At 45.1% G+C, this 12,481-nt stretch overlaps 1 protein-coding gene across 3 annotated transcripts in view; it reads left to right on the forward strand.

Annotated features, from left to right (window-relative positions):
- The window catches only part of SLC41A1 (solute carrier family 41 member 1), a 47,665-nt gene that overhangs the window by 30,324 nt on the left and 4,860 nt on the right, over positions 1-12,481 (forward strand). For all 3 annotated transcript variants that reach the window (XM_063297494.1, XM_063297496.1, XM_063297497.1), the window contains 3 exons: positions 321-400; positions 2,587-2,721; positions 10,929-11,077. In XM_063297494.1, coding sequence (XP_063153564.1) covers positions 321-400; positions 2,587-2,721; positions 10,929-11,077 — 364 coding nt within the window. The remainder of the gene's footprint in view (positions 1-320; positions 401-2,586; positions 2,722-10,928; positions 11,078-12,481) is intronic.

The following is a 12,481-nucleotide window of genomic DNA, read 5'->3' on the forward strand; positions in this document are numbered from 1 at the left end:
TTCTTGATCATTCCGTTAATTTGGTTTTGGAGCCAATGAACTCCATTTTCTAATGTGTCTTTTTATGGCTCCTTTTCTTACCTAGAAACAGACTACAAGTGTTAAACTTTAGATTCTCAAAAGCATTTTATATGCTTGAAAGAAACAAATGTTTGAGACATTTGTTTTATGAATGCCCGTATACTTTTAGAATGCACTCAGTATTTTCAAAGCATCATAGAAAACAAGAAATTGCCTCAGTTTTTGAGCCTATAGCAGTAATACTTTTATGCAGTTGGCTATTACATCTTCCAATTTTTTTTCAATGTGTCTTCTTTCAGCGTTGGAGGATTGATATTGGATAAAACTGTGTCAGATCCAAATTTTGCAGGAATGGCAGTCTTTACTCCTGTTATAAATGGTGAGCTGCTCTTTGCTTTAGGCAATCACCTTTAATATATTTAAGACTTAGGGAGGGAGGGAGCTAGTGGGATTTTAAGTAGCTCAATTGCTGTGTGTTATGGGAATAAAAACGTATGTCATAATTATTGTTCTGCTTGCATCCTGTTTATAGTCCATGGGTAACAGTAGAAACTGCTGCTTTAGGAAAATGCAACCTGACCCAGTGATGCATGGTGGTTGGGATTCTGAACTAGACTGGGAAGTCTTAGGATCAAATCCATGTTCAGATTATGTGTGTTATTAGGTGATGGGCCAGTCATCATGTCTAATCCCAACCTACCTTACAGGGTTATTGTGAGGATAAATTGGAGGAGGGAGTACTTCATTTATTTATGTATAGTATTTATAACTCACCCCAATCCCAACAGACTCTGGGTGATACACATTATCAAAGAAAAACATGATCATAAATAATTAAATCCAAATGAATATCAAAGACAAAAATTAACCACACACAAAAAAGCAAAGATATGCACTCACTGTCAGCTAGGACCAAAAGCATATTGGAATAAAACAGTTTTAACTTGTTTACTAAATTGCAGCAAGATGGGGAGTACATGGACTTCTGGGTATTATGTATGCTGTCTTTTGCTCCTAGAGTAAATGAAAAATCTGAATGTAACAAACAGGGACCAGGCTCAGAGCTTCATTGGAACACTACTACATCATATATTTATGTGCCAGATAGAACACCTTACATGTGACAATGTTTTTGGATATACTTTTGAACTCATACTCCTAATTAAATTATATGAAGATCCATGTTGTGGGGAGAGGAACTTAACTAGTAAATAACTTGATCAAAACTACTACAATAAAGGTCTGAAAAAAAAAAGACAAGAGAATGGCATATGAAAGATTACTATGTTGACTAACAGTATACAATGGCAGAAAATTTTAATATAGCTTCCTGATTAGTTATCTTAGCTTTATGTTGCAGTTTGATATTTGTGTATGACCAGTACTATAATGTTAATACAGGTAGTTCTCGGTTTACAACAGCAGTTGGGACCAGAATTGCCATCGCTAAGTGACATGTGTAAGACATGTCATGGGACCAGGATTGCCATCACTAAGTGCAAGTGTAAAGTGTGACATCATGTGACCACACTGCTTAGTGATGGCAGTTCCAGCAGTCTCTGTTGCCATCATTAAGGGAGGACCATGTGGACCATTAAGTGAGAACCTCATGTGACTGTGACTTCTGACTTCTGACTTCCTGCCAGCTTCCCCATTGACTTTGCTTGTGGGAAGCCAGCAGGGAACGTCAGAAATCATGATCATATGACTGTGGCTCACTGCAACATCACAATTGCAAGCTGGGTACCAAGATCACAATCACATGATCGTGGGGATACTGCGAGTGCCAGAACTCCAAATACTGGTCGTAAGTACCACTCATTCAGCGCCATCATAAGTTTGAATGGTCACTTAACAAGTGGTCATGAAATGAGAACCACCTGTACTTGCTAAATTCTATCAACATCTTCTAGAATGAATGAACGTTGTGGAGTTTTCCCCTTCTTCTAATGACTTTCTGTCATAGCATATATTGCTATTTATTTGTGAAATGATTTGGTCAATGGTACCTTAACTGAGTTTTAAGTCCTTAGAAAAGTGTTTCATATAAGTGAATAAACAAATGCCAGTCTGAAGGTCAGTAAGGTCTTCTAAGTGAGCTCTGTGTTTCAAATGGATGCTCAGTAGGACTATGATCTATTTGGGGGGAATTAGATTATTAATGGGCAGACTCAAAAAATTAAATGCATACTAATGCAACCTTACAGGAATCTCCATCTCTCTTTCTATGAGCCTGTTTGTATTCTTTTCATGTGAATGGCATGATGGTTGTAAAACTAGTCCCTTCTCCAATTTCATTATTACTTTGAAGCTCTCAAGGATGAATTCTTTCCATCACTGATAACAATATTGCACTTCACCATGTTGGAACCATAGTAGAAATTGGATCTGCCTCCTATTAGATAGTGTAGAACTCCCCATAAGAAGTGAGAGTGATCAGCTTCAGATTGTTCCAATCCTTTGCTGTACACAAGTATGGAAGGCATTTCTGGATGCACTGATGCTGAGGAATCATTGGCACCAATGTAACTTTTGATGTGGTATCTTGTCTTCGTATTCTTACAGGTGTTGGTGGCAATCTGGTGGCTGTTCAGGCTAGCCGCATCTCCACTTATCTCCATATGAGTGGGATGCCTGGAGAGAATTCAGGGATAGCCCCTCGCAAGTGTCCAAGCCCCTGTAGCACCTTCTTCAGTTCAGGTATATACTCCTTTAAATCATAGTATTTTAAACACACACACCCCAAGTGCTGCCATGCTACTTCATCAGGGCAGAGAGTTGTTCCTGGAAGGAATGAGTGAAGAAAACCAGGAGTATATGCCAAGAATATATAATCCCAGCAGGGTCAATGAAGGTGTGAAGGTCATCCCCACTGCCCAGCTAAACAAGCAGGCATCCATATTGGGAAGCAGTGATACAGGAAGAGTCTGGAGGGGAAAGATCATTTTAATACAACAGTCAAGGCATCATTTCATGCTGTGTGTCAGAAGACAATGGTAAACCATTCCTGTATTTTACCAAGAAAACCCCATGGATAGAAAATACAAAATGATTGACAATATATGCAGGATGGTGAGCTTCTCAGGTTGGATGGCATTCAGCATGCTAGTGAGGAAGAACTGGGGAGTTTTTTTGAAGTGTTAATGGTGTTTACATGATAGCTAGATTAAAGCCTTTGGAACATCTAGTTGCTGATGTTGCCATGCAAGAAATGAAGATAGAATTACAGTGGGAACATGGAAAGTAAGAAGTATGAACATGGGAAAGCTCAACACAGTGAAAGATTAAATGAATCAGCCACACATTGGCATCTTAGGCATTAGCAAGTTGTGATGGATTGGAATTGAACACTTTCAGTCAGAAGATCATGCTGTTTACTACACAGGACATGAAAAACAAAAGGAACAGCATTGCTTACATAGTTAGGAAGGGTAGAGCAAGAATGGTACTTGGCTACAATGCAATCAATGACCAAATAATATAAATTAGATTTTGTGGACAAACTTCAATTATAACAATTATCCAGGTTTATGCTCTACTGTTGCAGAAGAAGAGGAGGCTGATGAGCTTTATGGTCAAGCTCAATTTGAAATTGACAGAACATGCAAGCAAGATGTGGATGTGAAAAGAGATTGCCAAAGACCAACAAATAAAACTGAATGTCAGAATGGATAGTGGAAATTGCCAAAAAGAGAAGTCAACACCAGGAGGGGACTTGACAGAGATTTTCAGAGAGTTGTTGGAAGAGACAAGAAGGAGTATTACAAAGACATCTGTAAAGGCAACGAAGGTGGAAACAGACTGAAAGAAGAGCATATCTGTAGCTCAGGATTGAACTGTGGAGTCCTTGTGGTGGTGCTTTCAAAAAGTGGTGCTTTCTGATCTTGGTTGTTTGCTTGCAGAAGCAAAGATTAACACCAGACAAACAATCAAGCAGTAAACAACAGCCTAATCAAGGAACTACCAAAGGGACAACAACACCCCACCAACACTGTCAGGGCAAGCTACTGTATATTAAGAGAGAGCAAACACCACTCCCTTCTAGCACTGAAGATGTTGTCTAGTCAGGCAATGAAACATCTGCAAGCAAACAACCAAGCTCAGAGAGCACCAAGGATTCCACAGGCTGAAAAACAAGGAAAGATTTCCCAACCTCAAAGTTGTAAGCTAAAGAACACCAACAGGTAGCTAAGAAGAAGCTAAGAAGATCAAAGAAAGATGGAAGGAATACACTGAAATTGTGTACAGCAGGCATGTCAATGTCCAAGATTCCTTAGAAGATATTCCCAATTTACAAGAGTCTCTAGTACTAGAAGGTGAAGTTAGAACAGCACCCTGGTTATTACCAAGTTGGAAGGCTATAGGAACTGATGGAATATCAACAGAAATACGGCAAGCAACAGAAGAAGAATCAGTAAAGGTTCTAACCAAGCTATGCCAGCAAAACTGGAGAACAACACAGTGACCAACAGATTGAAAGAAGTCAATCTATATTCCAATTCCCAAAAAAAGGAGACTTAAAAAGTATGCCAGCTATTGTACAGTATCCTTAATTTCCTGTGCTAGCAAAATAATGCAAAATAATTTCTTCTTTCAATGACATAAAACTAGCTGGGGGTTCATCCATTGTCTCTGCATATATAGATCTCCTTTGCTCAGAATAAAGCTTCTGGTGCAAAGAACAGCTACCTCCTAAAGGAGTGTTTGTTGTTGTAGCCATAAAGTCTGTCTTTAAACCCAGTTGAATAAACCCAGTTTAAATCCAGTTGAGTAAAATTAAGTAAGTGCTGTAGGTCACCAGTGTATTTTGGAATGAAAAAGGAAGACTTGATGCCCAGTTTTGGACACATAACATCCAGCTCTTAGAGAAAGATTTGGATAATAGCTGCATGGGCTTTAGTTGTAGAGTTCAGTGAATGTCATGTTCGCCGTTTCAATGTCTTTGATACATCGTAACGTTTCGCATGTCATTAATTGGATGCGTGTTTCATCTCTGTGGGGAGGATGGGAACAGTTATCTTTTCGCTTTGCTTTGGAATGTATTTGTTTTATCTACTGCGCTCAAGGTTACTTTCCCAGGCTAGCAACTCTGACGATTGCTAGCACCTGTGCCGGGCGGGGCTGTTACGAGGGAGGCGGGATACGTTTGCACCAAGGGTTTAAGTTTGTATTTGGCGCGCTTTTGCTCATTCTCAGCTTTCTTTGTACTTGTCTTTAGTTCTTTAATAAATCAGATTTCATTTAGCAGCCTCTTGTGAGTCTGAGTATTTGGGCTAGGGCAATCATTACATAAAGCTGAGAATCTCAGATCCTAACCCCGCTGGCCCCTGTCCAGGAAAGACAAGTGTCGAACCCTGTGAGGGAAAGAGCCAGCGATGACCGAACCCGACATCATGATGATGGAAGAAGGGGAACCGGACTCGACCGTGAGGCAGTCCGGCCGACCGTCCCAAGGGGGGGAGCTGTCAGCCATCCGGGAAGAGGCGAGCTCCGAGTCGGAGAGTGAAGCCGGGGGGCTGAAAACGGCCCCGGAGACCACCGTGAATTCCCCGGGCGAGCTGCTCACCTGGGATGAGACCCAAGGAGATGCCACCGTAGCGGGGGGCCCATCCTGGAGGCAGAGATACCCACTATCCCCCAACGTGGTGCAGGTGCAGCCAACGGAGGGCTCACCCACTCCGGATCGGATCCGAGTACTGGAGTCCAAAATGGATTCGTTGGAGGCTATACTGAAACAGCTGAGCTTGGATGTGACCTCGTTGCGAGAGGTCCGGGAAGAATCAAGCCAGAGGCATTCAACCCCTTCTTCCCAGGGGCGGTCCCCGGAACGGCGACGGGTGGTGCGGAGGCGCGAAGGGGACCAGTCGGTCCAGATGGAAATCGCAGCATCGCCCGGACGATCGCCCCGGGGCCCCGCGCCGCCCCGAGCCAGGGAAGCAACAGCCGCGGCAGCACCAGTGGTGGGGCGCAGCCCGGCGGGAGGCGGCATGCGAGACTTCCCTGTCAAGTTTGATGGGGACCCGACCAAACTCTCGTTCTTCCTGACGAATGCGAAAACTTACATGGAAGAATGGGGAGCGGTTTTCCAATCGGAGAAGGCAAGGATCATCACCATTGCCACCAAACTGAAGAGGAGGGCGGCAGACTGGTATGTCCAGATGTGCCAGTCGGAAGCGCCTGAACTGGAAAGTTTCGATGAGTTCCTCTGGGCGTTGAAACAACACTTCGAGGACCCCTTAGCAAAAGAGAGAGCAAAGCGAGCCCTGAAGGAACTCAAGCAGGGGTTCAGATCGGTCGCAGATTATGCTTTGGAGTTTAAAGCGCTAGCTGGGAAGGTGGATGACTGGTCCCAAGCAACCATTATCGAGCTCTTCAAGGATGGCTTGAATACAGAGGTGCTGCGCTGGTCCCTGGGGAGGGACGACCCATATACGCTGTACGAATGGATCCTGCTGGCGGGGAGGGCTGAACATGCCCAGGAGATCTTTGCCCAGCGAAAGACCGCCAAGTTGGGGCGGGAGGTGAAACCCAGCCGCCCAGTGAGCACCGGGGGGAAACCGGGACAACGACCCTGGGACGAGGAGCGGGAGAAGCGGTACGCAAAAGGCTTGTGTTTGAGATGTGGTGAGGGGCATCGAGTAGCAGCATGCCCGAAGGCAAAGGGGGAGGAACGGCCCGGCAAACCGTCGGCGAAGTCCCCTGCATTGCCAAGGAAGCAGAAAGCCGCGGTGGCTGAAGCCGAGGGAGACGATGTGATGTTCTACGACATGGAAGGGGAGACCGAAATCCTGCCGCCGGCGGGAAACGCCAGCCACCTGCTCTAAAGGGTGCCGCTGGGCAGGTGGTAGAGGAAGGGCGCGAGCCTCCATCGGTGAGTGGCAGTTACCGCATTCTCACGGTGAAATTGAAATTGGGCTCCCAATCCAAGACTGTAGAAGTATGGGCCATGATTGATTCGGGGTGTTCCCGGTGTCTTATGCACCCCGACGTGGTAGCGGCTTTGGAGCTACCCATTTTCCCTTTACAACGACCCATCGCTTTTACTCAACTGGATGGGTCCATGGCAGGGGGCAAACCGGTCACCCATTTTACAGGGCGCGTAGCCTTGCAGCTGGGCAGCCACCAAGAAGGGTTGTCTTTTGTCGTGGCTCCGGTGGGGGGACCCTTGGTGGTGTTGGGGGTACCCTGGTTGGTGCAGCAAAACCCCCACATAAACTGGGTTTACCGAACTATCACGTTCAGGGATGGGTTCTATCAAGCGGCCGAGGGGAAGGGTGCCCCAGAGGAGATGGTGGGGGTTGCGGCAGCTGCGACTCCGCCTTACCCAGTTCCTCCTCTGGAAGGCTTGCCGGCCGAGTACAGGATGTTTGCTGACGTATTCGGTGAAAAGGAAGCCGACCAGTTGCCCCCCCATCGAAAGACGGACTGTGCCATAGAACTGCTGCCCAACACCCAATTGCCCAAGCCAAAGATTTATTCCATGACACAAAAGGAACTGACCCTGTTGAGAGACTTTGTGGACAAAAATCTGGCGCGCGGATTCATTGAGCCGGCTAATTCACCGGTGGGGGCGCCGGTGCTTTTTCGCCCAAAAAAGGATGGGACATTGAGACTTTGTACCGATTTCCGCGGATTAAATGCCGTCTCAATTTCCAACAAATATCCCTTGCCATTGATCAAGGACATGTTGTCACATCTGGCCAAGGGAAAGATCTTCTCTAAGCTTGATTTAAGAGAAGCCTACTATCGTGTACGAATCAAGGAGGGGGATGAGTGGAAAACTGCATTCAATTGCCCGTTGGGAGCTTTCCAGTATAAGGTGTTACCATTCGGTTTGGCTGGGGCCCCTGGGGTATTTATGCAATTAATCAATGAGGTACTGCATGAACATCTGTTTAAAGGGGTACTGGTGTATTTGGATGATGTATTGATTTATACTGAAACCATGGAAGAGCATGTGGCTCTGGTAAGGAAAGTATTGTGTAAACTCAGATCAGCTGAATTGTATGCCAAACTGTCTAAATGTGCCTTTCATCAGACCCGAATTGACTACTTGGGGTATAGAATTTCAGATAAAGGCATAGAGATGGACCCTGCCAAGGTGCAGGCTATCATGGACTGGGAGAGTCCCCGCACCCGCAGGCAACTGCAAAGTTTCCTGGGGTTCAGCAACTACTACAGATTATTCATAAAGGGGTTCGCCGAGATTGCCCTGCCACTAACTGAACTGCTTCGAACAAAAGGGGTGGGAGATACTCGGAGAGTCAAGAATCCCGGGGCGCTGTTGCGCTGGACGCCTGCTTGTCAAACGGCGTTTGAGCGGCTGAAAGCAGCTTTTGTCAAGGAGCCCATTTTACAGCATCCTGATCCCTCAAAGCCTTTTGTAGTACAGGCAGATGCCTCCGATTATTCCATTGGGGCATTGTTGATGCAACAAGACGGGACTGGATGCCTCAAGCCCTGTGCCTACTTATCCCGGAAATTCTCCGAAACTGAAAGACGTTGGCATGTCTGGGAGAAGGAGGCGTTTGCAGTAAAAGCCGCGTTGGAAGCTTGGCGGCATCTGTTAGAGGGGGCAAATCATCCCTTTGAAGTATGGACTGATCATAAAAACTTGGAGGCGCTTACTGCCCCTCGGAAACTGAGCCCCAAACAGGTCCGTTGGGCTCAATTTTTCAATCGCTTCAATTTTCAATTGAAATTTATTCCGGGGAAAAAGAACTTCTTGGCTGATGCGTTGTCAAGGCAACCTCAGGACGCTGGGGCAGCGCCAGAAGTGGTTAGCACCCTATGGACGGCGCCCCAATTGGGCATGCAGGCTGTGACGCGAAGCCAAACGCGCGCGCAGCAGCCGCCCACCACGGGCGCTGCCCAGCCAAGCACTTTGTCAATTCCCTCCCAGTTGCAACAAAAGTTTCTGAAAGAACTGAAAACGGATACTTGGTTGCTAGCGAATAAAGACAGTGTTACTTTTGACAGAGGCTTCGCTTGGAAATCTGACCGCCTCTATGTTCCTGAAAGCCTCAGAAAAGATGTGTTACTACGCTCACACGATGACAAGCTCGCCGGTCACTTTGGGTTTGTAAAAACCTTGCACCTGGTTCGGAGGCAGTTTTGGTGGCCCACATTGCGTAAAGATGTCAAGGACTACATTGCCTCCTGCACTGTGTGTGCAATGTCTAAACGCAAGGTGGGCAAGCCCCAGGGCCTTCTACAGCCGGTGGCTGCCCCTTCTTCCCCTTGGGAGGAAATCTCCATGGACTTCATTGTAGAACTGCCACCCAGCCAGCGCAAAACAGTCATTTGGGTGGTCAAAGATTATTTCTCTAAACAAGCTCACTTCATCCCTTGCGTGTCCATTCCGTCAGCGCGTCAATTGGCCCGCCTGTTTCTGGTACACGTGTACAGGCTACACGGATGCCCCTCCCGCTTAATTTCGGACAGGGGCACACAATTTACCTCCCAATTTTGGCGGGCGTTCCTCAAGCTGTTAGGCACGAAGCAAGCCCTCTCCACGGCTTGGCATCCTCAAACGGACGGGGCCACTGAGGCTCTTAACTCTACTCTGGAGCAGTACCTTCGAGCTTTTGTAAATTATCAGCAGGACAATTGGGTAGACCTCCTACCGTTTGCTGAAGTGGCTTACAACAATGCAGTGCACCAAAGCACTGGCCAAACCCCATTTCGGGTAGCCCAGGGTAAAGACTTTGTACCTATCCCTGATCTACCACAACCTCCGGCAGGATCAACTACTCCAGATGATTGGACAACACAACTGGCTGACTCCTGGCCAATGATTCAAAAGGCATTAGCTGATGCACAAGCGGATTATAAACTGTATGCTGATCGAAAGCGGGCCCCCCACCCTCCATTCCAAGTCGGGGACTCGGTTTACCTTTCCACTAAGTTTCTCAAGTCCTCACAACCTTCAAAGAAACTTGCGCCTAAATTTGTGGGTCCTTTCCCGATTATAGCTCAGATTAACCCTGTGACTTTTAAACTTGACTTGCCTCATAACCTCAAACGCTTACACCCTGTTTTTCATTGCAGTTTGCTCAAACCGACTATTCCTTCTGACCGCTGGCATCGCCAACCTCCACCTCCAACCCCCATCATGATTGATGGTCAGCAACACTTTGAAGTTAAAGAAATTTTGGATTCTAGACGCCTTCGCAATACTTTACAATATTTAGTTCGTTGGAAACATTTCCCTCATCCAGAGTGGGTGGCTGCACCAGATGTGGCTTCCCCTGTCCTGGTAGCCCGTTTTCACTCTGCTTATCCCACTAAGCCAGGTCCTTAGATGTATTTTTAGGGAGGCGGTATGTCATGTTCGCCGTTTCAATGTCTTTGATACATCGTAACGTTTCGCATGTCATTAATTGGATGCGTGTTTCATCTCTGTGGGGAGGATGGGAACAGTTATCTTTTCGCTTTGCTTTGGAATGTATTTGTTTTATCTACTGCGCTCAAGGTTACTTTCCCAGGCTAGCAACTCTGACGATTGCTAGCACCTGTGCCGGGCGGGGCTGTTACGAGGGAGGCGGGATACGTTTGCACCAAGGGTTTAAGTTTGTATTTGGCGCGCTTTTGCTCATTCTCAGCTTTCTTTGTACTTGTCTTTAGTTCTTTAATAAATCAGATTTCATTTAGCAGCCTCTTGTGAGTCTGAGTATTTGGGCTAGGGCAATCATTACAGTGAAGTACACAACACTGTCAAATTACAATGGTAGGATATCATATTCCTTTTAGCATACAATTCTGGACAAACAGTCCCAACATTGAGTGTGCACTTTCCAATTTACAGTTAAAATGGAGTTTGGAATAAGGACATAGAGAAGTTTCATTTCATAAGTCGTATGTGCCAATTTAACTCTTCATCCATCTCCTTTTCTTCTGGCCAGCAGATGTGAATTCACGGTCTGCTCGGGTGCTCTTCCTCCTGGTTGTGCCTGGCCATTTGGTTTTCCTTTACACCATCAGCTCCATGCAGGGAGGCCACACTACCCTCACTCTGATATTCATAGTTTTCTACATGACTGCAGCACTTCTCCAGGTAAGAATTGTCAGCAGTTGTCTGGCTTATTTTGTCAGTGGGGATTCTGACAAGACTGTTTTGACTTGGGAGCCACATTTTCTCCTCCTCCTCTGTCGGAGAGGGTGAGGCCAAATCTGAGTGCACTGCACTCTCTACTTCTTTTACTTCAGTGAATTAGGGAGACAATTGCTTGAGCACTTCCAAAAATTATCTCATTGCTCTGGACTTACCAAATCTCTCCACCCCTTTTGCCTAGGTTCTTGCATATTTCCATCAAGGTCATATTCTTTTCTCTCTACACCTACCTAGGTATGCACACACACACACACACATACACACACAGACTTAAAGAATCATTATGGATAATACTCATATACTTACTTTGCTGGACAGAACCAACATCTCCCATTAGAAAGTCTATTAGGCATATGTTGCTTCCATGGTGACACATCCCATGGGTAATTTTTTAAACACCCTACCATTTTTAAAAATCATCCTCTGATTTAAACCTATAAGAATATTGAACCAAGAGTGCTATTTTTGTATACATGCATTTGAATATCCAGATTATTCATCTTCTAATGATATTCATGAAGCAAATGCCCAGTTTTTTAAAATTCTGTGTTGTCCAATTATACTGCCTTTATTTTGTTAATGTAATGTGCATGTCTCATATATATTAGAAATCTCAACATATCAATTTTATTTTATAAACTTCTGTGCTATAATCTTTGATTATAAATTTCTTTGTTATAATGTAGATGTAAGGGGCTATTCAGTAAAACTAATTAATGATTTACTTTCAAAAGGAATAAATTTTAAAAATAAAGGCAAGTTTCCAGCCTTGTGGACTGTGTAGACAAACTGAAGAAAATTCAATTGCCAGAAAAGTGGCTGAAGTACACTTGTAGAACCTGAGGTTAGGCTTGGGGGTGTCATGCAATTAAACTACCATCAAAATTTTAAAACGATTAATTTATTCCAAGATGCTAATACTCCTTATATAAGTTAACTGCACAGGCCGCGTGGTCCAATGCTGAATTAGACTTTGAATATATCTGTGTGACTGTAAGTAGAGCTGCATACTTCTCTGTACTGAAAGCTGTTTTCCCTTTTGTATTCAACTTTGCCTAGCCATGGGATAGTAAAAATTAGATTGCCTGCAGGGAGAAAGGGATGTGGAGCATGCAGTGCAATCTTACATAAATTGCCTCTCTCTTTGATCATGCCTTTGTCTATCTGGTAGTAAACTGCCACATCAAATAGAAAGAATGATGGACAATGGATGCTGGGGAGGCAGATTATTTTAAGCTGCATCAGTAGGATCTTGGCTTTGCATGGTTCTTAATCAACATGGGAGGGCAGTGAGATTATCCCAGGATGCTTCTGGTTGAAATTGGCTTTCCATGCCTGGAGAAGTGG

Source organism: Candoia aspera, chromosome 3, assembly GCF_035149785.1.
Source record: "Candoia aspera isolate rCanAsp1 chromosome 3, rCanAsp1.hap2, whole genome shotgun sequence".
Lineage (NCBI taxonomy): Eukaryota > Metazoa > Chordata > Lepidosauria > Squamata > Boidae > Candoia > Candoia aspera.